Here is a 22712-nt window from a genome sequence, read left to right on the forward strand (position 1 = left end):
CGTGTATTTTATACACAATCATACACAGAATAAAATACCAATAGGTATCTTATCCTCTCTTGAGAAAATAGTCTCTAACTGCTGAAGATCTGCAAAAAGGATCAGTTAGATGGACTCCAAGGTTCTTTTAGTGGGGTCTCCACGTGTGGACAAGCTTTTTAGTGGTATGATGTGATTTGCTGTTTCCTCCAAGGGGTCTTACGTATTCTAAGCTCGAAGATTTTACTAAACTAAAGGAATTTTCAAAAAAAAATCAAAAGGATAGGGTTTAAGAGGTCTAATCTAGCCTAACCCTATGAATGACTTAGCATGGACGAGATTTGGCAAGACTCAACCAACTTCAATTTTGCCATAAGATAACAACTTAATTGAAATTAGTGCGATCTTCTAAGGTAATATAATGGTATTCAATGCATCAAAGACCAAGGACACTACTACGAAGGTACATATCCAAGACACAATGATAATTGAAGATTAAGGACTCAAAGTGTTCTCCAGTCGACCACGCAAGGCGTTCCTACAATCAGCAAGAAGCTAGTGGTTTGGATTGCGAATCCTACCAAATATCAAATCTCACACTTAGTCTTTCAAATTAACAAACTACTTCGATTGAGCACGATTCAAGTGTACCAAACAACCATGAAGATAACTCAAGAAATTTGCAACAAAACACCATAACTTCAATATTTTATTGATTTCCAAATCATCATGTACAACAATTGCTTGGAGTTCTCTCTTCAAGACTCAATCTTGCTATAAAATTGCTTCTAGCTTTAATCTCTATTCTCTATTACATCAACTATTACTCTCTTAATGAAATGAAAAATGGGGGTATATATAGCATCCCCAATTACAATGAAAGGTCCAGATTGAAAGTAAATCAACGGACAAGATCATGACACCTAAACCCTAATTAAGGTTTGTTACAAATGACCTCCTTTTTACTGAACAATATTAAATACATAGCCAAATATTAAATTCGGCACAAAAACCTAGGAGGTATCAACCAATGAGAAATAAGATGTCATGTCATCTGTAACAACCTTTCATCTAGAATCTTATTCCCTTTCCAATTCTCTTTCTTAGCATATGCAATGAATTTTGTCACGATTCCTTCGATTTCTGTGATTGGAATCTCGGGAAGATTCTTCATACTCTCTTCTAAGTGGATAACCTGATCGAATGCATCTAGAAGAGCTGCGTCCCAAGTAGATTCAAGTTCCTTCGTTCTATCAATCAGGAGCATGGTGGCATACATCTGATCATACTGCTCATCTGTAACATCTGCGTCCTTGCAAAAGATGATCTTGATTCTATCCTCAAATTCCTGCATATCCACATCTGTCTCAACCTCAATCCTTCTGCCAAGAATGGTACGAAGTACCTCAAATACTCTGTCCTGGATCGGATTGATCACCTCCTCAACTTGACCACATCTAACACTGATGTCCTCGAAGAGAACATTCTTTATATGGAGTAAGGTTGACCACTGAAACAAACTATGAGAATCACCTTCTAAGATCCTCTCCTGCGCTAAAATTCTTCTGGATGTGTGTCTTATAACTTTCAAGACAGGGATGACAACGTCCTTGGTATGGGCAAATGCAGCTACTGTTGCCATCAATCTGTGGATAATCTCAAGAACTTGGATAGCCTGATGAATGATCTTCGACATCCTTGTAACAAACCCTAAGGCCACTGTATGAGATCTATCCATCCAACTACATGTACGCTGGACCAGGTTCCTGAATCTTTCTGCTTCATTGATCGATTGAAGGGGCAATGCCTGCACTGGTGATCTAACTGGATCCTGACGTCCCAAAGGCTCGTTGATGTGACTGAAATATGTCCTCCATGCACCGACCTCTCTCTCAAGCTTTCTATTCTTTTCCACTTCTTCTCTAAGCTTGTCCTTCAATGCCTCAAATGTGTCGGTGGCATCTTCTAAAGTCTGCTCTGCTGTGGATGGTCCTAACTCAATAGTCTGTATATCATAATCCTCTGCTAGGATCTCACCCTCGTATTTATCTGCTGCCGGTGTAGCTATCTGCAGTTTTCTAGATCCAGTCTCATCTCGAATCATCTTGGACATCTTTGTAGCCTTCTTCTTCTCTGTTGTCATATGTGAACGTCCAACAAGGCTCTCTAAATCGATTGCATTGTCCTCGTCCTCAACTACGATCACCCTAGTCAATCTTTCCTTCAACCAATCTGGGATATTCGATCTTGTCTCTTGAACTTGAATTTCTTTATGTACTATTTCTTCTTGTCTGGGAGGAGATGTTATTTCATTATCTTCTTCTAAATCATAGTCTTGGAGAGATCCATCGGATGAAACATGCTGTGCCTGTCCTTCCTCCTGCCTGTCATTCTGTACCATAGACTCCATGGACTCTTCCACTCGAATTGTTATATTCTCTGGTCTAGAAGAAGTACCTGGTGCTTGATCTTTGTTGGCCCCTTGCTTTTTCTTGGAAGGCTCTTTCTTTTCTGATCTTTCCTTTCTCTTCGAACCTCTCGGATGGAGATTGCCCTCACTGGCACATCGAAGGTTACCTTCACCTGAATTCCTAGGATTAGGATTGCCTTCACTCACGCTTGCTCCACCTTCGGCTCGTTTTTCTTCCAAAGTAAAAGACATAGCTATGCCTTGTTCTCTCAACTTCTGATGCTGAACGTCTACCCATCTGCGAGTACAAGACAAAACTGGTGCCATCAAATCATCTAAATCCACGGCCTCGGGCTCATTCCAATCCAACCTTATTGTTTTGCTTTCTCTATCATAGGAAGACTCGATGTGCCTGCCATTGTCCTGAGCTTGGTCGGCCACTCTGTAAATCCTACACTTCCTGATGAAATCCAAAGGCAATCTAGAATGTATCTTTCGTTTCACTTCAAGATCATCTAGGAGGTTCATCATAAAATCTTCAATTTGGTGCTCATGTCTAAATCTTCTACCGACCGTCTCCTCTAAATGTCCATGTGGATCAAAGCTCTCTCTCCAAGCAAAAGATGAAAAAGAATACAAGGCTAACTCCTTCTCTGCGTCATCCATGGCTAAGACATTAGGACATACCTCAACTGAATTACCCAAAATAATAGGTACCTGGACTCCATTCTGATGTCTGTGTCTGAATGCCTTCACATATGCTGCCAACTGCCTTGTTACTTCAAGTAACACAATTCTGTCTGTCGGGTACCTCGGCAACATGTATGGAGGTAAAGGACATCCATGCACTCTTATGTAAGTGAACTTGGGAAACTGAATGAACCAAGCACCGTACCTCTTGATGAACTCCTGGGCATCCTGAGATAATCTGTTGTGAATTCCACCTTGCAACGTCCTTGTGATGTTCATCGTGAAAGTATCATTGACTAACTTGTAGTTCTTCCCTGGCGGATGATGCAAGTAGGTATAGGATTCACAAGCTCTGACCTCGCCAGGTCCTCTTCCAATCACTCCTCTGTGAGGTAGTCCTGCATACTCAACGCTCCTGATCAAAGCATAGATGACGTATGAACTCATGTGGAAGGACTTAGTAGCCCTGAGTCTCCTCAACTGTACGTCTATGCAATGGCTAATTATCCTAGCCCAATGTATTGTACCCTTTCCTTGAACAATCACCTGGATGAAGTAAAACATCCACTTCTCAAAATAGAAGGCATGAGGTGCTCCTGTGACTCTGTTGAGCATAGTGATCAAATCTCTGTACTCCTCCTGGAAATCAATCCGGTGCGGTGTGTTCGGTACCTTGCTTAGACGGGGACGACTCTTAAGTAGCCAGTTCTTATTGATTATGCTTAGGCAAGCATCTGGATCATCATCGTACACTGATCTGGCTCCTTCAATGCTCTTGTATATCATGTCCCTGTGCTCTGGAAGATGGAAGGCTTCACTTATGGCTTCCTCTGAAAGGTACGCCAAAGTGTTTCCCTCATTGGACACAATTGTCCTGGACTGTGGATTATAGTGACGGGCACACTCGATCATCAACTCGTGGCACTGAATAGCTGGAGGAAAACCGGCCGCCTTAATGATGCCACTCTCTATTATTCTCCGGGCGACAGGTGATGGCTTGCCAATGTAAGGGACCTCTCGGAACTTCTTCGTGCTAAAGTTCCCCAAGTTGGTATCTCCAATGTTGCTCCACTTTGACACGATCTTGGTCTCCACTTCTTCGGTTTTCTGATCTTCTTTCATGAGAGCTGAGCGGCTGGTGGATGCTCCCGCCTTGGGGGTCGCCATACCTACACAACATTTCATTATAAGAACTCGATTTTGCAATGAATAACGTAAATAAGAGAGAGAAGTTTTTAGGAAACGTCATGATAAGTCTCTAGAGTTATCATTTCCTAAAAAACAACGGTTGAGCTAAGAGATTCAAAATTCAAAACTTCAAAATTTAAAATATGACGACAAAAGAATAAAGCAATAATAATTAAATCGCCATACCTCAAGAGAGAGCTAACTCTAGAATGCAAAAAGGAAAAGATCGCCTAGGCAAAATTGATGGTAAAAATAGATCTTCAATGTGGTTTCCTCAAAAAATCAACTTCGCCACCCTTGGATTGAACGTGATCTTCAAGTCTTTAGCAAATTCGCCTTTGATGTGATCTTCAAACTCGCTCAAATGGGTCTTCAAGTTCGCACCACCTTAGATAATTAAGCGCCACCTTTGGTCTTCAACGTAATTCGCACTCCACACAAGATGATATTAGCGCCACCTTTGGTTTGAAATCGCACTTCTTTTCTTCTCCTCAAGATCGCATGTGAAAGGATAAAATGATGATGTGAAAATGATAATTCCATTCCCCTTATATAGCGCTTGCAATCGATTTATCCCTTAGGCCGACTTGGAGATAAAAAACACTTTTTAAAAATGATTTTAAATGATTTGCAATAAAATAAGAAGGCCGACTTCCTTAAATGAGCGCTTGAAATCGATTTTATATTAATTAATTAATTAATTATTAATGCCTTGCGTTTTTATTTTTGCAAATTTCGATTTTTTAATAAAGGCAAAATAATTAATAAAGGCAATGCCATATTAAATGCAAGTTAAAATGGATTTTCAATTTTTTTATCGAACTTGGCATTTAAGAAAATTTGAATTTGTTTATTTGGCGCCAAAAATATGAAAATGGAAGGGACGTACCTCATCGCCCTGGTCCCTTGGAGAGGGACAGGAGCGATCCATGATTTTGTCTTGGTTTTTGCATTACGTCCAACTCCTTCATCTCCACATTGAAAATCGATCATCTTGATAGGTTCTTTGCATTTGATTGCCTTGTGTGCGTTCATGAGTGCCTTTGGGTGTTCATCGCCCTGGTCCTTGTCCAAAGGACAGGAGCGATCTTCATTTTTCTACGTTCAATATGCGTCTTTGTTCCTTAATCTTTCATTGTTGGCGAATAACCTCCTTTGTTCGTGTCTTCCACGTTCGTTCCATTTGTTCGCATGAGGTTTTTGGGCGTATTAAAGGGATCATCGCCCTTGTCCCTTGGAGAGGGATAGGAGCGATCCATGTTTTCTCCTTGACCTTGTCAACTTTAAACCTTGATCTTCGTTGTGATGTCCTTCAAACGTCGTCCCTTACCTCGCCTAACCTCGCCTTGCTTCGTTTTTTGAAAGAATATGAGCGCTTTTGGTGATATCGCCTTGGTCCTTGTCCAAAGGACAGGAGCGATGTGAACTTCTTACCTTGATTGGCAATGTTTGGACGTTCAAAACTCTTGCATGTGGTCTTCAAACGATGCCCTGAAACTTGTTCAACCTTATGAAATCTTGTCCTTCCGTAAATCGTGCACAAAATGACCAATGCATCTAACATCGCCCTGGTCCCTTCCTGAGGGACAGGAGCGATCTAGGTCTTAGGGTGCGAATTTCTTCATTATAACGTCCCTTGAGTACTTGTGCTTACTAAAGACGCCTTGAAATGTCCCTCGCCACCTTGTCTTGACTTGGATCGACCTTGAACTTTGGAGGAACGACCTTGAACTTGCATAGGAAGTATCATCATCATTGTATCGCCCTGGTCCCTTGGAGAGGGACAGGAGCGATCCTCCCTTTATGGCCTTTATTTTCACTTTGCCAGGTTCCAAGTTTATATTCAACGGACTCGTCATGCTCCACTACATTCGTTCATGTCTTGACATCATCTGTAACTTTGCAAGAAAATCATTTATATCAAAAATCGCTCTGGTCCCTTCCTGAGGGACAGGAGCGAACTAGGCATTTAGGACCTTGTGGACGTCTAAAAAAATCTTCAATTTATATTCAACGCGTTCATCTCATGTTCTTCCTTGCTTTTGAACGTACACTTGTCTTGATTTTAGCTCGGATCTTGCCTAATGAAGGAAATCGCTCTGGTCCCTGGGAGAGGGACGAGAGCTACAAGGTACCTCGCCCTGGTCCCTTGGAGAGGGACAGGAGCGATTTTAGCATTCTAGGTCATTCTCCTTCATTTTTGCATCTCAAATTATATTCATTTGGCAAAGCATCTTCCCTCGGACCCTTTCAAATTGTTAAGTCATCGAAATCTTGCAAGGACAAGGCGAAATTTGATTTGTAGCTCCGGTCCTTCACTGAGGGACAGGAGCGATTTTCCTCCTGGAAGCATTTCTGTGCTCATGAAAATCTTCAATTTATATTCAATGGAAAGATCTCGCCGTTCTCCATCACTTCCAACTCGAAATTTGTCCGGACTCTGCAAGGATGATGAGATATTTGAAAATGAGCTTCCGTCCTTCACTGAGGGACAGGAGCGATTTTGCTCCTACAGGCCAAAATAACATGATTTTTCACATTTTAACACTTCACGAGGCGAAAACAAATCAATTCCAATGCCCGGGATCAAAAATCAAAAGGTCAAAATTTGGTCAAAAATATTCAATCGGACAAAAATTCACATTTCACTTTCAACACTTAGACAAATTTAAGCTTTGCATCAACATTCCAATTGAAAATGAGACCATTTTGGCGAATTCATTGCATTCAAAATTTGCATTCTAGAAAAGGAAGCTCAAAAACTCTCAAAAACGACTGGATTCTGGCCTGAAAAGACAAAATTTAAAACCCTAAGGCTTGACCCTAAATCCAGACGACTAACTAACTAACAAAATCCTAAAAACGAAAGCGGAAACGAACGAAAAACAAGCAAAAAGAGGGGGTCCCCATTTGCGATGGGGCGATGTGTGAAATGGTCACAACAAGTATGCAATCGATGTCCACTTATGTCTTTGTTATATCTAATATGTCGATATACTTATGCAATTATGAATATGATGGTATCAGTTATAGTTATAGGTTGCTATTTTTGATCTGGAGATATATACTTGCAACAAAGATGGTTCTATTTCTGATTAATGAACTTGGATGCATGCAACCTGATGTGCCAAAGGCAACTGCTCTCAGAAGAGCAATCCAAACTGGATAAAGAAAATAAAATATAAACTCACAAACCTGCTGAAGTGGAATTGATCTCCAATATATAACTTGCAACATTAAGAGTTGCATCTATTCATAGCCAACAGTTTGTCTCATGATAATCGCTGTTTAGTATTTAATTACTCCAATCACTGTCTTAACAACTAATTATCTTACGGTTCCGCCAATATGGAGAAGCATTAGTCAACCTTAATATTTTGATATCTTGAATGTATGCAATCGCACCCTCTCCTTATTACTTCTCTTAAATACAGATCGGTGTACGATGCTCCTCGCTCCTTTCCATAATTAATGCATATTTACTTCATAACAAACAGTGCTTTATTCTTAATCGCCAATCGTAATCACTTAATACTAAATATTGCAGATTGTGGCATTACACTGGATATATTATTCATATGATTTTACCGCTGACTTTCTTCTTTGTAGATGATCGTTGTCTTTGCTTATTCATCAACAGAGCTGTCCCTTATGAAAGATGCGTCTAATATCCCATTCACCTTTGGTCACTATCGTCTATCTTTTCTTTGATTTTGTCTCTTTTTAGAGACTTCACAAAATTGATGGAGCATGTGAGATACCAATGGTGTGTTGTCAAGGATGGGGACACCACATTATTGAATCAATGTGAAAGCTTTAAATTATGGAATCAAAAACCTAAAATTTTATAAATTAAAATACCGAAATTTAAAAAATAAAAAAACATAATAAATGTATAGATAATAATATAAAATGATAAACATAAACATAAAACATAGCATACGTGGTAGGCATAACTTCACAGGCATTCACTAAAGTGTCTCAAATTTCCCAACATGTAAAGTGTAGATCCATTCCAGAGAGTTTAGAGTGTATGTACACCATTCCATACAAACAGCAGGCCTATTCCTGTGTAGACATGCAGACAGCAGGCTTATTCATGGGGGCATACAAACATTGCTGGAAAAAGCATCATCCTAGCCTATATGTTTTGTATCGTTTGATAGTTATGGCTCTGCAAACTGTGAAACACTGTCCCCTGCAAACTTTAGATTACTTCTGCTACTCCACTGTTTCAATCTCTAGTGCTTGTTGTGACTAAAACAACAGCAGCATACACCACTTTAAAAGTTTTAGGTGCTGTATTGTTACAAGGTGCAACTAATTCAGGGTTTTTTTAAGGTAGTGTTGACGTGGATGAAATCGCATTGCTGCAAACTCCATACGGCCAACGCAAAATAGAATAGCCGACTAATTATCCTACTCTCTCTTGAGATAAGGAAGTCTCTAATGCTATTTTCTAAGTTTGATCAAAGGAGACTACCTCAAGGTTTCTTTTGTCAGGTCTTGACTGCGGGATCTCTCAGTGGCTTGATGTGTTTTTTGCTGGAAACACAAGGGGACTTACGATTTGCAACAAGCTAGTCTGCTGTGATTCTCGAATTACGCAATAAAGAGCAAAAGGAAAGGTTTAGGAGATCTAAAACTAACAACACGGGTATGCGGGTAGACGGATTCCACATAACCAATTCCTGCTTGGCCAGAATGGCTCACAACCTTGCAGGAACGGTGCAATCTTCAAAGGAACTTGGAAGATTTTCAGATTGGAGACGCACGGCTAAGCACCCAATTCTAGCGCAGCTCAGATGGACACCTGCAATTGAACTAAGCACAATCGAAGGCTCAGGTTAACCACACAAAAGGATACACAATCAGCATATCCTCAGTGGTATGAGCCCGAATCTATCAAATACCTGCACACCCAAAATAGAAAGATCTATCTAAAATGCTGAAAGAAACCATGCAAACAGGATGAAAACAAGACAATAAACACCAAATCAATGTTTATATATTGATTTCAACTACCTATTACAACAATTTCTGCAGCATCTCTATGCTACTGCTAAGATCTAACCTATTCTAACCTCTAAAATCTAACTATCTAACAAGCTCTGATTATCTCACTGCCTAACTCTCTAACAATCTCTAACCCTTTACAAAAGAAAGGCCTTTGCCTTTTATAGATATTACAATTTTGAACCGAAGGCTAGGATGGACTGCATCCAAGGGCCCTGATCTGTCTTCCAGAAGCTGACAGCTTTGACCCATGCCGAATTAATTCTCAGTTATCCAACCAACAAATATCTCAACTACCTGCCACTTTTGGCTTTAATTTGAGTCTATCCAACCTTCTTGGTGGTTGGGAATAGTTATCCACAAAAATATCTTGCACGGGACCCATAGGCAGTTTACAATAAAGCAGTTTCAGCTTTTTAGGAATTCAATTCCTTGAATTAAATCCAGCTGTGCACTTTCTTGAGAACGCATAGACTGAGTGTTCTTTTGCCTTCTGCCTCCAATTTCGCCGGTGGACTTCATCTTTGTTCAACGGCACGGTTCCCAATGCTCGGTTGTTCTCGCGCTCTTGCATCTTTTCTTTTCCAATCTTTAGCGCCTGGCCTTGAATTGCGATCCTTCCTTGATTTGCGTTTCAGGTCTTTCTCCTGGTTCTTCGATGATGTCCTGCGATCAACCAATTTCACTTAATTAAATTAATTTGAAAAATTAAATAATTTAATTTTAACAAACATTAAATTTAATTACGACGTCTGGCTTGAGAAGCTCTTTGTGAGATGTATCTTGAAAATGCTTCTCTTTCTCTTCGATTGTGAAATCTAATCCTTGGTCTTTTACTTCTGCGTGATTTTACCTTTAGAGTCTTGGACGTTTTAAATGGGTTTATGGCGTGATTATGGAGGTTTGGAGAACTTAAACGTTTTTGAAATTTCATCATATTCTCCAATTTAGCCCCCTAGGGTCCGAAATTGGCATCTTAAGTGAAATTCGGAGCTCTTGGGGTTTCTTACAAACCTTCTAAGCATTTTCGGACCTTCTGGCATTTTTGGAATTTAAAAGAAAACTTCGGGCCATTTGGCGCTTTACAACTTGCCCAGAATTTCGGACCATTTAACATTTTTGCGAATCTTAAAGTGAAGTTCGGATTTTTTGGAGGTTTTAACGTTTTGGTGCCCAAAGGTATTTTCGCGATTTTAACCTTCTGGAGCTTTCAGCGTTTTGAAGCATATTTTGCGAATTTAAACAAATTTCGGAGCTCCCAACGTTTTTGAAACCTATAGAAATTTCGGACCTAAATGCCCCTTTGTAAAACTTCGGATCTATAAACGTGTTTGCAAATTTCGGGGGTTTTAAGGCATTTTTACAAATTTCTGAGTTTTCGCGATTTTAACCTTCTATCTGAAGTTTCGGACCTTGAAACACTTTTGCCAATTTTAAGAAGACTTTGGACCATTTGGACCTTTTTTTGCGAAATCGATGCACTTCCAAATTTCGGAGCAGGGGTCCGAATTTGGGGTTGTAAAGCGAACTTCGGAGCTGGAGGAGTTTTTCGAAACATTTCGCACTATTTCACATTTTCTAATTTTGTCCTAGGGTCCGAAAATGGACACTTAAAAGTGATTTTCGGGGCTTGAAGCGCTTTTGGCGAATTGGGAATACTTTCAGAGCTGTAGGGGGCACTTTTGCGATTTCCTTTTACCTTTCATTTTGGAGCTAGGGTCCGAAAACAAGCTTCCAAGTGTTTTTCGGAATTTTAACGCCTTTGGAAACATTTCGCGTTTTTTTATTTTGGTCGAAAGGGTCCGAAAACATAAGCAGTTAGTGATTTTCGGAGGTGGGGGGCACTTTTACGATTTTCGGACCAAGTGCGTCCCTTTTTAAATACTTCGCGTTTCTTCCTTTTTGCTCCCCAGGGTCCGAAAATGGAAAACTTAAGTGATTTCGGACCTTGAGGGTCGTTTGGCAACTTTTAACTTTTTCAACTTTTGGCTTCTAGGTCCGAAATTGAGCATATGGAATATAACATTTAAGTATAAGAAAGGAGAAAGGAGAAAGACATATCCTTTCTTATACTTTAAGTTATATTCCATATATACTTTCAGGATGTTTGAGAGTGGTTTCAGACCTCTAGGAGTTATATTGCAAATTCTAGTTTTTGGAGGTTTCCTCAGTTTCCAAACTTAGCCAAATTTCAGGATCAGGAAATTCCAGACTTAGCCAAATTTCAGGACAGGACAGAAAGGCACAAACTGGGGGGTCCCTGTCCAAGACGGGGATGGGTGTGCGATTCGCACAACAGGTAGATGATCGTGGAAGTGGGCAGAACGTCTCCTATGACTGGAGACATCTACATAGTACATACCCATCTTTGGTGTGGATGTGTGTCCTAGGGAGTAGGAAGCGTGCCTGCCTGCAACTTTGAGGACAAGTAACATCTCAGTAGAAACTTTTGGAGAAATTATTCAAGTTTGATAGAATCCCAGAACATAAATACATAATGAAGACTAGCTTGTTAATAATCCTTCGGCAAAGTGTATGTGATCAAATTCTAAAACTTGCATTGTCAGCATAAGTAGTCATTGGTGAAATGCACAGAATGCTAATAAAGCTTCTTTTTACAAGAATCAATTGCATAAGTGTTAGACTACCCTGGTGTTTTGGCATTGATGTCAAAGTCATACCTGGTCACATTCAATAAAATTCAATCTGTCAGTACCTTCTTTAAGACGATGCTTTTGTTTTTTATCAAACAACTTCAAATATTGAATTTTGGAACACACATATTTCTTACTGTGATTGACAAACTTGATTGGGTCTATCACAGAAAACAGAGAGGTTCGTGATTGTACAGTGGGCAGAGCAAAGAATGACAAAGCAAGCAGAGATTATACGTTGGGTGCAGACAAACATAAATATGAATACTTCTAAGAATCAGACGTCTTTATTTGGGCAGTAAAACTAACTTCCATTGTTGGAAGTTACGTGGTTTTTTTGTATTAACATATCTCACAAATCATTAATGATAAAGGAAGGTTAAAGTTGGTTGCAACTGATAACTATCTTCAGTTGTAACTAAAAACAGTTATAAACCACTTTACAACTGTTGTCTAGAGATAAAGCAAACTCTATTTATTAATGCATGGGGTTGATGAAAAATGTGGTGTTGATGAAAGGAAAATACATGTAAGACTGAGTTAAAACAAATACATATATTGTGAGTGTGCTGATAAAAAAATAACTTGACAAAGCATCAAGAAAGTTTGAATGCTACCCTGGTAAACTGAATGGAAGAATTCTGCATTATAAATGTTTGACTGAGACAGATATTTGAAGCAAGGAAGGTTCGGTTTCATTGATTATTTTTAATTCAGATCTTCATTTTTATAGAGCAGTGACTAGTGTTTATAAGACTGGTTATTTTTTATATATTCAGAATTATTCACAAAGGTTTATATGTTCCTCACAAAACAGTTTTTCTGAAGTTGAGTTTCAGTGATGGACAGAGGTTTATATGTTCTTCACAAAACGTTTTTTCTGAGATCAAGTTTCAGTATTTGCAGCAGCATCAGAAGAAGTAATTTGCAGATTTTTAGATATTCAGAAAAAACTATTTCAGGCCTAGTTTCAATATAATATTATGCATTCATTCAGAAACATCAGATATAAGGATTCAGTATATTAATATTTCTTTTTGTCTCAGACTGTTGGAATCAACTTGATGCATGATATGTTTTAATGATGAAACTGAAACTGTAAATGAATATGCTCTGTAATTGATTTGATTCTGGAATTTGGTCTAAGAATTGGTCCTCTAGACTTTGAATATTTGGAGAATTGCTGTTCTCTTAAAGAAATTTATAGAGAGTTGGTGCTCTCAGAGGGAATTTGGAGATTCCTTGGGTTGGTGCCCTAAAAAGTGTAAGAGAAGTTTTGATTGTGAGGCCGGATTAGGACAATAGATCCTAGCAGCATTTCTCACCGTGGTTTTCCCACATTGGGTTTCCGCATAAAATCTTGTGCTTCATGTTCTTGTAGTTGCACCTTTCTCAATTTCTGTTGTTGCCTTTTTTATGTCTCAGTTTTCAGATTAAAGCTTGGTAAAAGTTTAAAGTTGTTAAGAAAGATTAAAGTTTTGTGTACTACTGATTCACCCCCCCTTCTCAGTAGAACTTCTGTGTTCTACAATAAGCTACATAGAGTTTCACATTATAGTACTTTGTACTGCATTAGAAAAAAAGGGGCTGAGATAACCTGCATAAAACGAAAAACAAAGAGCTCTTTAAGCGTCAATTCTAGTAACTTTCTCCCCACATGATTACGTGTCTCCTTATTTAGTTGCGCAACCTTTTCAATACTCATTCCTGCAAGAAGGCAATATAATTAAAACCTAAAGCTTCAGATACAATGCAGGCAAAACAATACTGATGAGACAATCATTTGGCTAATATTGCATAAAAAATTAAAATACACATAAAATAATGAAGGCAGTAATTTAAAATTTTAGGTTTCTTCTGTTTTGTTTTTATCAATAAGGCAACAATATCTATTAATGATGCAATATAGAAAAAATCCTTAACACAATACATAAATTGGCAACCTATAGTGTACCAAATGAAATAAATAAAATTGAATTCATGAGCAACATACAAACTGGTACAATAAAAACACTAAAGATTCTTAATTTCAGACAAAGATTTGCCCTACAATCAGAGAGCCAAGTGCACAAAAACATGTATAACTGCCATAACGATAGAAAGCAGGAGTCCAAAATCATAACTACAACAAAGTGGTGGAATCCAATCAACAGATCTTAACACTCCTATGACAATTCGGGATCCATCCTGTTGGCAGCATAAAATCAGCACTCTCAATATTAAATGATGTTGAATCTATAAAATGCACATCAATGGTACAATCATTGCAAATCAAATCTTACTGCTAATTGGTTTTCCAGGTTGCTAATGGGATTAAGCAGAAATTACCATTTATAGGGATGTGAGTCTGTCACTTATATTATATTGAGAGATACTACACTGCTTCTTAGGCACATACAAGATTGGCTCTTATGAAACCTATAATGGCTCTAGTGGGCCTCTGATATTGGCCGGTGGGCACTTTCAAGAAAACCTTGTTGAGAGAACATTGTGTGCCCTTATGTCACCATTTTTTGCTGGTGATCAAGCTTGGTTACCACCTTATTTGTTTGCCCATGAATGTACAGGGCAAATTGGCCATCACAACAGTCTATCAGCACCAAAAACAAATGTCAGTAGCATGGTTTCACAATAATACTGCAACAAGGGTCCTACAAAAAATACTTGTCCAATTCTAATCAAATGTAAAACTTTGCTGAAACTGACAATCCAAACATGTTCATTAGTAGCAGTGCAAACTGCAAACTTAAACAATAAAGAGTAAATGAAAGAAGCAATAGAAGGTTTTTTTCCCAAAATAAAGCTTCCTGGGCTTTAGAAAAATCCTGACAAGTTTCTTGGTAGATTCAAGCTTACCACATAAATTGCAACTAAGTGCTACAAAGCTTTGGTTACCTATAAGTTTACCCAAAGCCAGATCCTTCAAGTCATAGTGAATCCCCCTTTGGTCCATGTGACTGCTTTTTGGCCTAGGGTTCTGTTGTGACCATTTCACACATCGCCCCATCAAAAAGGGGACCCCCTCTCTTTTTGGGTCTTGCTTTCTCTTTGCTTAGCTTTTCTCTGCTTGTTTGGTGTTTTGAGTGAGTTAGTGATGGCCTAGGTTACGTAAGTTAGGGTTTCCTTCGTAGAGCTTGCCTAGGGTTTCTTTTAGGGCCAAGTCTAGCGTAAGCTTGGGGAAGTCATTATTCTCTGCCTAAAACCCTAATGTAAATTTTAACAAGACCTTGCCTTAGAAATTCGGAGAATGTATATTTTGTAGAGGAAGTCTTGAGAGTTTGAGTCCAAATGAGTCAGGGGTATGGGTCAAGTTGTGAAGTGGCTAGGCCAAAGTTTTGTCAAGGGTCTCCTGTGCAGTCTGAGTTGATGTGATGAAGCAAGTAATCGAAGTGTGGGCATGAACGACGAAGGCTAGCAAGGGCAAGTTTGGAGAGATGAAATTATGAGAAATAGATTTGAAAATTTGAGGTAGAGTTTAGAATTTGAGCCTAAAGAAGAATTTCGCTCCTGACCCTTCCAAAGGGTCCAGAACGAATTCTCTTAAGAACCTCTCTTGGTCCTAACTTGGGCTATAACTCTTGCTTCCAGGCTTCAATTGAATGAAGAATGATCGATCCATGCCATTGGAATGAGTTGCAACAATATTGAATGAGGAATTTGAGCCAAAAAGCAAATTTTGCTCCTGACCCTTCCAAAGGGTCCAAAGCGAAATTCCTTTTGAGGTCATGTACCTTCCAAAGGTACCTAAGCGAAATTGTTAAGATGTCCTTTTGATCCATATTTTTGAACTGGGCACCTCCTTGAGATAATTTGTTAGCATGTCCTAAGGTGAGAGCAATGTGAATGAGGGTGAAGTGTTGAATGTTTGAATGATATCTAAGGCTAATTCCTCAAATTTTGCTCCTAACCCTTCCAAAGGGTCCAGAGCGAATTTCCTTAGATCTCCCTTCTTTGCATCAAGCTTAGGTTCCAAAGATTTAATTGAGGTTGATTGAACTTAGAGGCACCCTTGGGCATGCATTTGAGTAGGTCATGATCACTAAATGTGAAGGAATTGAGCATAATTGCAAATTTCGCTCCTGACCCTTCCAAAGGGTCCAGAGCGAAATTTATCTAAGCTCCTAACCTTCTCAAAGGGTCCAAAGCTAAATTCCCCAAATGACCTAGTTCTTCACTAGAAACATTATGTCATGCATGGCAAGGGAGAGATTCAAAAATCAAGTCTAAAACAAACCTAAATGAAAAGGCATGTGAATTGAGCCTAGAAAAGCAAACTCGCTCCTGACCCTTCCAAAGGGTCTAGAGCGAATTTCTTCATAAAGCATTATACTTTGCTCAAACCTTAAAACTAATTCATTCCCAAGAGTTTTTGAAGGAGAATTGACTTGATCTTGATAAGGTAAGGGTGAAAAGACAAGTCCAAGGCAAGTTGAGTGTAAATTGAGTCTAGGAAAGTAAAATTCGCTCTTGACCCTCTCAAAGGGTCTAGAGCGAAATTTCCTCAATAGGACCTGTCCTTCCAAGGATACACAAACAAGTTTGCTTATAGTTGCCTTTGAACATCAAAATTTGCGCAAGGAGATCTCCAAGATGTCTTCCAAGCAAGCCCCAAGGGTAGAACAACATGGATGAAGGTGATGTTAAAGTGTTTTAATGCTTGTCCAAGCCTCATACCTCTAGTTCGCTCTTGTCCCTTTCAAAGGTACAAGAGCGAATTTCCTCAAAACACTTTATTCCTCAAAACACTTTATTCCTCACTCAAATTGATAATCAAACCTTATTTTGAGCAACTAAGGAAGCAAATTCGCCTAAATTAAACACTTGCTAGATTCAAAATTTCAAATATTCACCCTTTGGCGCCAAAGCATTTTTTTTAAAATTTTAATACAAAGTCGGCCAGCTCAAGAAGGTGTAATGATAAAAAATATATATATAGCAAAGTCGGCCTTTTTAGATGAGGGGTGAAGGCGCCTATAAAGGAGAGTGGATCCTAAAAGCATTAATCATTCACTCAAACGATTTCTTCCTTAGAGCGAATTTGAGGAGCACATTTGAAGAAGTGAATTCCAGCAATTAGGAAGCAAATTTCAGGTTTGAATCCCCAAAGGGCGAAATCAAAAGGGAGAGGGAACAGTAGTAGCTGAACTTATCAAAACAAATTTCAAAGGCAGATTTTATTGAGTGGATTGGTGATTGAGAAGGCAAAAGACATATCATATTAAGGCAGATCCAGGCAGATTCAACACTTTTAATCTCAGGCCTGATCCTCTCAAGGACGAACTAGAAGATCAGCAATCCTCCGAGGGTGAATTTGATTTACTTAAGGTGCAGACCTGAAGCTTTTAGGAGAGCGAACTTCTTTGAACAGCATTTAGGAAGGAGGTAAATTCAATAGAAAAACATTATTTACCCCTCTTTTCAGGTTCATTCCTTTCAAAGCTCAAAGATCAAGATTGAGGTATGTTCAATGTCTAAATTTGGATGAAGATCTGATTTACTTCAATGAAGATTATTTTTGTAAAGTTAGGTCTTCATGATATAGCTTGATTCATATGTGATATCAATTTGAAAATTCATAATTTTAAAGGCTTACCATTTTCATTTTCAAATTGAAGTTCATAGTATAGGCATAGCTGCTTTTTTTTAAGGTCTTGATTTAATCATCTTTGTGACCTGTCCCTTTAAAACACTAACTTAAGGTATCTATGTAAGTGATAAATGGCAAACCCCAAGGCAAGCGGATCCTCTACTCGGCAAGCCCTCATTAAGGAAGATCAAAGGAGTGACGACTTGGAGACGAGGATCACGTCCAAGTGGAGCAATATTGGAGACACCAACTTAGGAAACTTCAATGTGAAGAAGTTTCAAGAAGCACCCTATATCGGCAAGCCATCATCCATAGCCAAGAAGATAATCGAGAGTGGAATCATCAAGGCAGCAAGTTTCCCTCCCACAATCAGATGTCATGAGCTAATGATCGAATGTGCCAGGCACTATGATTCGCATTCAAGGACAATTGTGGCCAAAGATGGGACTATCCTCACCTATCTCTCAGAGGGAGCTATAAGTGAAGCTTTTCATCTTCCAGAGCAGAGCGATATGATCTACAAGAGCCTAGAAGGAGCCAAGTCTATCGATGAAGATGATCCTGATACTTGTCTAAATTTCGTCAATAAGAATTGGTTGCTCAAGAGTAGGCCTCGCCTAAATAACATACCTAATACCCCTCACAGAATTGATTTCCAAGAAGAATTTAGAGACTTGATAACCATGCTTAATCGAATTATAGGTGCCTCTCAAGCATTCTTTTTCGACAAGTGGATATTCTTCTTTATACAAGTGATCGTTCAAGGGAAAGGGATGTTCAATTGGGCCAGGATTATAAGTAACAACCTAGATGTGTAATTGAGGAGGTCAGTCCCTACTAAGTCATTCCACATGAGCTCATATGTTATATATTCTCTAGCCAGATGTTTTGAGTATGCGGAACTACCACACAGAGGAGTTGTTGGGAAAGGGCCCAGAGAGATAAGAGTATGTGATTCTTATGCCCAATTGCATCATCCACCTAAGAATTACTACAAGCTAGTCAACGATACTTTCACAATGCATATCACCAAGACACTACAAGGAGGAATTCACCAACGATTGTCTCAAGAGGCACAAGAGCTTGTGAAAAAACATGGTGCATGGTTCATTCAATTTCCTAAATTCACCTACATCAAAATTCATGGATGTCCTTCAACTCCTTATATGTTGCCAAGGTATCCTAGGATAGAGTAATATTACTTGAAGTGACTAGACAGTTGGCAGCTTGTGCTAAGGCATCAAGACATAAGCATGAGAATGGTATCCCTATACCCATTTCACTTGGAAATTCAATTGAAGTTTGTCCTAATTCTCAAGCAGCTGAAGATGCAGAAAAGAAGCTATCTCTCTACTCATTCACATCTTTTGCTTCGAGAGATAATTTTGATCTTAATGGTCATATAGAAGAAATAGTCAGGAAGAAGTACAAGCATGTATTTCAAGTAGAAGACTTCTAGATGAATGTTCAGGATGATGTAGAGGTAAAAAGAAAGATGCACTCTCGATTATCCCTCGATCTCATTAGGAAATGTAAGATCTATAGAGTAGCAGATCAGGCACAAGACAGTGGCCGATATCATCAATCTTCCTATGAGAAAGAAGATAAAGAAGTGAAGATTGATTGGGATGAGCAAGAGGTCACGGACTTGAGAGCATTGATGGATCCAGTCTTGAGTTGTACTCGCAGATGGGTGGATGTCCAGCATCAAAAGTTGAAGGAACAAAACATAGCTATGACATTCAGCTTAGAAACAAGAACGAAAGGAGGAGAAGCGAGTGCAAGTGAGAACACTTCTCATTCTAAGGGGTCGAAGAGAAAGGAGGGACCTGAAAAGAGAGAATCGTCCAAGAAGAAACAAAAGGCGAATCCTGATCATCACTCTAGTACTTCTTCTAGACATGAAAAAAAGGTAAGTCAAGGAGAGGATCAAAGAGAGAAGGTGTATGAGATAGATGAGTCTATGGAGTCCACAGTACAGAATGATAAACAAGACAAAGGAAAGACACTTCAACAATCATCAAGTCAATCTCTTCCTCTCCAAGTTTGTGATAATGATCAGCAAGAAAAAAGAAATGATGATGAAGCGACATCTCCTTTTAGAGGCGAGCGGCCACTGCCTGAGGAAGTGCAAGTAAAAGAAGGAAAATCTTCCATTCCAGATTGGCTCAGAGAAAGACTTACAAGGGAAGTTGTGGTTGAAGAAGAGGATCAAGTATTTGATTTGGAAAGTCTTCTAAGCAAGTCTCAAGAGGGGATTGAAAAGAAGAAAGCTACAAAGATATCTAAGGTGATTAGAGATGATATAGGCTCCACAAAGATACAGATAGCTACACCAGCGGTGGACAAGTATGATGATGAGATCATGGTAGAAGAGTATGATTTAGAGACATTTGATCTTGGTCCACTTACCTCTGAGCAAGCCATGGAAGATGTGACTGATTCAGTGAGGGCAGTCAATGATAAGCTAAAAGAAGAGATAGATAAGAATAAAAGGTTGGAAAAGGGGATCAATGCTTGGAGGGATTATTTTAGCCAACTTAATGAGCCATTAGGGCAGCAAGATCCAATAGTCTCACCCTTGCAGGCACTCCCTCTTGAGTCAATAAATCAGGCAGAAAAGATGAAGAACTCAGCCCAACTCATGGATACATGGATTGATAGATCCTACATGGTAGCCAAGGAATTTGTTGGAAGAATGATGAAAACAATCCACAGGGCCATCCAAGTCCTTGAGATCATTCATAATCTAGTGGTAATTGTCGATGCATTCACTCACATTAGAGATATTACCATCCCAGTATTGCAAATGGTAAGGAAGACATCAAGACAGGTTTTAGCACAAGAAAAGATAGTTAATGGTGGAACCCGTAATCTCCTACAATGGTCAACCTTGCTCCAAATGAAGGAGGTTCTTTTCAAGGACATCAATAGTAGGTGCAGCCGAGTTGAGGACACTATCCATCCTATTCAGGATAAGGTGTTTGATGTACTATGTGCAATCCTTGATAGAAGGATAGAGATTGAAACAGATGTGGATATCCAAGAATTGGAGGACAGGATCAAGGTCATCTTTTGTAGAGAAGATAGCATAATCTCAGAAGAGCAGCGAGATCAGATGTATACTACTATGTTCCTGATTGAGAAAACAAAAGAGTTGGAGCACGGATGGGAGATGACTCTTCTTGCGGCCTTTGATGAGGTCCTTCACTTGGAAGAGCGAATGAAGAGCCTGCCTTAGATTCCCATTGCAGAGATTGAAGGGATTACATCCAAATTCATTGAATATGCCAGAAAGGAACAAGGAAAAGGGAACAAAATTCTAGATGAAAAGTTGTTATGAAATGATGTGGCGATTCAATCCCTATTGGAGGATGCTTCCTCGTTATTCATGCCAATTTCTATTGTCTATGTTATGATAATGCTTATCTAAATAGGGTTATTTTTGTAACAAACCCTAATTAGGGTTTAGGTGTCAAAATCTAAGCCTTTGATCTTCTTTAAATCTGGGCCATTCATTGTATTTGAGAATGCTATATAAGCTCTCACTCAATTCATTTGTAGGGGGTTAAGAAGAATGAGGTTATTAGCAGAAGAAAAGTAGTAGTTATTCATAGAGAATACAAATTTGGTGAAGAGAGAAAGTTGAGCAATTGTTGTTATATTTTGCTATGAGATTAACGAAACATTGAAATTATGGTGTTTTATTGCAATCTTTGTGGCTTCTTACATGGTTGTTTATCTTCTTGAATCACTTTTTATTGGAGATAGTATTTAGATGTTAGAGTTAAATTGAGTGATAAATGTTGTGCTTCATCTTTTAGTGAAGCTTATAGTCCAAACCACTAGCCTCTTACTGATTGTAAGTGTGCCCTGTGTGGTCAACTGGAGATATTGAAATTGTTTAGGGTTCAATCATTACTCGAATATTGATATGTATCCTATTGATAGTATCTATGTTCATGAATGATTTGAAAATCTTTGAATTCCCTTAGAAGATCGCACTAATTCCAGTAGAGTTGTTGTTCTATGGCAATACTGAGATTGGTAGAGTTTCACGAAGATTGCCCTTCATTTAAGTCATTCATAGGCTTAGTTTAGCATAGCCCTCTCTAATCCCTTATCTTTTGTCCTTTTTTTGAAACATGAGTTAGTATTAGGGAAATCCAGTTCCTCATTGGTTAAGTAGTTGCAAGAACCAGCTTTCATAGAAAGTACGTAAGGCCCCTTGATGAAACAGCAAACACAACGAACATTAGTGCTTATCCACATGTAGAGAACCTACATACTAGAACCTTGGAGTTGCCTCGATTGATCCTTAGGCGAAATCTTCAACATTCGGGGAAACTTTGTTCAAGAGAGGATAAGGTACATTTGGGTATTTTATTCTGTGTTTGATCGTGTATAAAAGACACATCAACGGGTTCTTTGTTGTTTGCATTGTTCAATGCTAAGAACCATATCTTAGGTCTTCTAAACACTATTGTGCACTGCTAATGTCTGTAATGTCCCCTACCTGATCTATTTAAATATACTAAAATTGATAGATTTTTTTCAATAAGTTATTAACAAGTGCTTGTCTATTTTCCTCATTAGCTGAATAATTTCATTATTCATAGTTCTTAATATAGATATCAAACCCTGCTACTACTTCAGTTTTAAGGGAGAAGGGTTTACATATGTTACCAAAGCGCTTAAAGACCAACTACAATAAGTTCCCTCAAAGTTTACAGATCCAAGCCCTTACCTATCTTGGGTCTATACCCTCAAGGCTTATTGGTCGCTGATCCCCACCCTATCTTGGGACTTAACCTATTGCTTGGATTTAGACTGCCCCTCTTTGGAACATCTCAATCCCATCTTCTTAAATACAGAAAGTAATAACTTGATTTAGACTATAAGTATATATATTTCTTATGTATTATGAATATGTATATGAAATTAAGTATGACTATCATACATATTGCAGTCCATGTTAGTATTACTATTAATTCTGCATAAGAACATTATTGAGCTTCATATATCAAGGATACTTATTAAACACATCCCCATGCATACCACCAAGAACAAGGATGTTACTGCCTGTAACTTAATAACAGTTCTGATCTAATCTAATCCATGGTGCTCTTACTAGATGCTTTTGATTCCTTTCCTTTATATCTCTCAATGTGAGGGAGAGGTCACACCT

At 38.7% G+C, this 22712-nt stretch overlaps 1 protein-coding gene across 1 annotated transcript in view; it reads right to left on the bottom strand.

Annotated features, from left to right (window-relative positions):
* The window catches only part of LOC131033138 (protein ABC transporter 1, mitochondrial), a 200741-nt gene that overhangs the window by 86221 nt on the left and 91808 nt on the right, over window positions 1-22712 (bottom strand). The window contains exon 6 of the mRNA XM_057964270.2: window positions 13535-13644. Within this exon, the coding sequence (XP_057820253.2) occupies window positions 13535-13644 (110 nt within the window). The remainder of the gene's footprint in view (window positions 1-13534; window positions 13645-22712) is intronic.

This window comes from Cryptomeria japonica, chromosome 4, assembly GCF_030272615.1.
Source record: "Cryptomeria japonica chromosome 4, Sugi_1.0, whole genome shotgun sequence".
In the NCBI taxonomy this organism is placed as follows: domain Eukaryota; kingdom Viridiplantae; phylum Streptophyta; class Pinopsida; order Cupressales; family Cupressaceae; genus Cryptomeria; species Cryptomeria japonica.